The sequence below is a fragment of the Pterocles gutturalis genome, unplaced genomic scaffold (genome assembly GCF_000699245.1).
Source record: "Pterocles gutturalis isolate BGI_N339 unplaced genomic scaffold, ASM69924v1 scaffold35925, whole genome shotgun sequence".
Classification (NCBI taxonomy): domain Eukaryota; kingdom Metazoa; phylum Chordata; class Aves; order Pterocliformes; family Pteroclidae; genus Pterocles; species Pterocles gutturalis.
In genome coordinates this window covers 1-3,711 of record NW_010139422.1, presented here as the reverse complement: position 1 = coordinate 3,711, position 3,711 = coordinate 1, and the positions used below count along the sequence as shown (strand labels likewise).

The 3,711-nt window shown below is 43.1% G+C and overlaps 1 protein-coding gene across 1 annotated transcript in view; it reads left to right on the top strand.

Moving 5' to 3' along the window:
- MLLT1 (myeloid/lymphoid or mixed-lineage leukemia (trithorax homolog, Drosophila); translocated to, 1) overlaps positions 1-2,792 on the top strand; it is a gene marked incomplete at both ends in the record, with an annotated part of 20,261 nt that extends 17,469 nt beyond the window's left edge. Inside the window, 2 exons of the mRNA XM_010083342.1 lie at positions 1,808-1,895; positions 2,678-2,792. Coding sequence (XP_010081644.1) covers positions 1,808-1,895; positions 2,678-2,792 — 203 coding nt within the window. The remainder of the gene's footprint in view (positions 1-1,807; positions 1,896-2,677) is intronic.
- Between the last annotated feature and the right edge of the window lie 919 nt (positions 2,793-3,711).

Genomic DNA, 3,711 nt, shown 5'->3' with positions numbered 1-3,711 from the left:
AAGTTTTTTTTCCTTTTTTTTTTTTTTTTTTTTTTTCTTCTCTTCTTTTTTTTTTTTTTCCCCTTTCCCCATCAAGTCCAGTTCCCTGAACTGGCCTCATGCTTGGCTGCCTAAATGCTAGTGCTGACAAAAGGGAGAGGCTGAGATGTGAGGGCAGGATTGCTTTTTTCCATTGTCGGCGTGTGCTTTTGTCATATCGCGGTGACAGGAGCTGCAGCCCGAGTGTGCAGAGCGTGTCCAGCTGGATGCCTCCGAAACGGCTGAAGTAGCTGCTAGGGTTAATGGCAGAAGGAGAGACGAGGGTTTATACAACTTCCAACTTCTGCTTCTTAGGTCCTATTAAGTCATTTTAAGGGAACACCTGCGAGGTTGTCAGGATTGAAGACATGAGAGCTGTGCTCCCTTATCTTGAAAAGATTGCTCTTCACTTTCATGTTGTAATTTTTCTAAAAAAAAAAAAAAGTAGGGCTGTGCAATGTGCCAATATATTCAGATATTGGAATTGCTAAATTATTCTCCTTTGCTACTGAATAATTCACAAGGGTTGTAATATCCCTTTTTGACACTTTTCCCTGCCTCCTTACAGTGGAATAAATGAAACTCGAACAATATTTGGGTGATAAATTATCGGGAAGGGTGGTATTGGGATGAAAGCCCTGCTGCCGCTTTCCCTTATTGTCAAAGCTGCTGATGTGCTTCTTTCTACCTGTTTACAATGTTTTTATGGTATTAACACTTTGTGTAATAGCGATGATTGATCAATGGGAATGTGTGATTTTTCTAGCATCAGGATTTAGTAGTGGAAGCAATAAGTAGATTCCCAGGAATGGTGCAATGAAATTGAAATGCTAAATTTCCAGGGAATTACTTAAAAAAAAAAAAAAAAGGGCAAGAGTAATTTTACAGTACATTGAGAATCTTTTAAACTAGATCCTACTGAGTAACAAAAAAAACCTTGAAGATGATTGTAATAGTGGCTGCTGGGGATGAAATAGTTGGTTTGGCTTCCACTGCCACCTCGTGGTCCCTTAAACTAGAGCACGCGATGCTGTACAACATCTGGTTGGATGTTAAAAACACTGCAGCACTGAAACTTCCTTTCTGGCTGCTGTTATTAGCCGTAGTTCATGATACCTGTCTCCTCCCTCACTGCATAGTGTGCTCCTGGCGTTTCTGCTGGGTCCCCGCAGCCAGCGGAGTTGGTTTCACTGGAGTTGAGCTGGTTTCCGTGATGTTTTCACCCTGGAAGCAGTACAGTGGATTGCTCAAATTGGTGTAGAAACAACAGTTTGGAGGGGATGGTAATAAATTAGAACTAAGTTTGGAGGCAAGCGAGCTAGTTGGGCTAGGCATCCTTTCCTTGCTCAGTGATCGGGGTGAGGGATTGTCGGCGCGTTACGATAAAGACACTTTTGAAGAAGGCTTTGATAATTGTGCTAGATCGTGTGCTAGTCATCTTTCACATGTCAAAGGAAGGGTTTTTTCACTTGGACATTTTTCAGATGCTCGATTTCATCGCTTCAGGCTATTTGAAACTAGTGACGTGAAGGGTTTTGGTGGGAGTTGTTGGTGCTGCTGCCCTGGGGCGCTGAGCTACGGCGTGGCCAAGTTTCCATAAATTTATTTTTTTTTTATTCACCTTGCATTTTGTATATTTTCTGTAATTCCAAGAACTGCATTCAGTGATGTATGATGTTGTAGAGTGCTCAGATGTTTCTGTCTCACTGTGCTTTGTGCTCTGTGCTGGTTTTCCAGATTAGAAAGGTTAAGATTCTTTTTCTTTTTTTCCCTTTTATGGGGGGTTAAGTCTGTCCAGTCCAGCCCTTCCAACTCCAGCTCCAGCTCCGACTCCAGCTCTGACTCTGATTTCGAGCCATCTCAGAACCACAGTCAAGGTGTGTTGCAAGAAATACAATTTGTTAAGATCTTCCTTGCATAACCGTAAAAGGCTCATGAGAATTAGATCTCTTTTCCCAGCACTAATACGGTTTCTTGTACGCAACCATGTGTTGAAGCGGTGATGCTTCAGCAAGAAAAGGCAATAATGTCACAGTGTAATAATGAACAAGTATTTTTCTTGTTTTGGCAGTTAATTTATGAGTAGGGTATCTCCCTGGATTTGGTTCTTTCCCTGTTGACTTTGGTTTCTGCTTCGGTTTATAAATGTGTTTGCTGCTGCTTGATCTAGAGTGTCATCAGAATATTTCTCCTCCAATCTCGTATACGCTTTATTAAAAATTATGTGACATTCATCACTTTGCCAGTGCATAACACAGCTGCTTTTTCAGATTTCTCCACTGATAATCCAAAGAGATATACTGTGGCAATAGTAAATGTTCTAACCGTAGCAAATGCTGTGTTGCTACAAATCCTGTCTCTTGAGTGACATTTAAAATGGTCCCCGGACGCATGAAAAATGTGTCCTTGTATTTTCATTTCAGAAGAAAGCGGGAGGCTTTGGGGGGGCTGCTAGGGTGGCTTTACAGCATTTGTAAAGTTTGTCAACTCCGCTTTAGTTTTGAGCCTGGAATACAGTGTCTTTTAGCAATATCTTTGTGCAAAATGAAAATACCAGCGACATCTTAATGCTAACGAATCCAGCTGGGGTCAGATAGCTCGGGTGGAGTTCTCCTGCGTGTGTCCTCGTGCTGAATTGCTTTCTCCCCTCTGATCCCAGGCCCGCTGCGCTCCATGGTGGAAGATCTGCAGTCAGAGGAGTCGGATGATGATGACAGCTCCTCTGGAGAAGAGGCAGCAGTCAAAGCAAACCCAGTCAGCCGGGATTCCAGGTGGTAACAAATCGGGAACAAAGATGTTTTGTTGTCTTTTTGCCTTCTGTGTTTGGTATTTTTGTGTGCCCTTGGGAGGAATGAAAGTGATGGGGTGATGCATGAGAAGAAAGTGTGAGAGAAGGGAAGAAAGGGCAGATGTCTGGAGTACTTAGCGCAGGCTGGGGACACAGAGACGATGAAAACAGGAGGGTGAGAACAGAATTGAATGAGGAGAGATCACCAGAGCTCAAAGAGAGGAAGCCACTGGGAAGCGGTATGTGTTGAGCCTGCAGGTGTTAGTGACTGAGCTCCTTAAAATAGTTCCCTAATTGTCATCTTCAGATCGTCTTCAGATCTCTGCTGAGCGGAATGGTGTGTGACACCTTTGATCTGCAGAGATGAGAGGAGTGTTGGGGAGGTTGTTGGCGTGTGTGCTCTTCTCACGGCACATGACCGATACAAACCGGAGAAGTCTTCCTCTTTGCCCATAGCGCGTGCTGACGGTTGGTTACTTGACTCCTGTGGGACTTGGTTAACAGCTGTTTCCTGCTTCAGGCAGTGGAAATAGTTGAATTTCATCCTTCTTCCCTCAGGAAATGCTGTTATAGCCAAAACCTGGAGTCTGAGACTGAATATTTTAAACCAAATGCTTGGCCCAGGTAGCAGCTGCAAATTTCAAGTGGTGCTTGTGTTCACCAAAACCAACCAAACAAAAATCCCTTGTTGCACTCTGTCATTATCAATTAAACAGGAATGGAGAGACTTTGAAGGATACTTTAGACCTTTAGGGGGTAGGTAACAGCTTTTCAAGCTCCTCAAAAGTAGGACACTGGCCATAACACATCTGTAGGGCCACAGCAAGAATGAGAATAAACAGGAAATCTCAAAGCTTACAACAGAAATGCCAAATGCTTTTCTTTTTTATTCCTTTTTTTTTTTT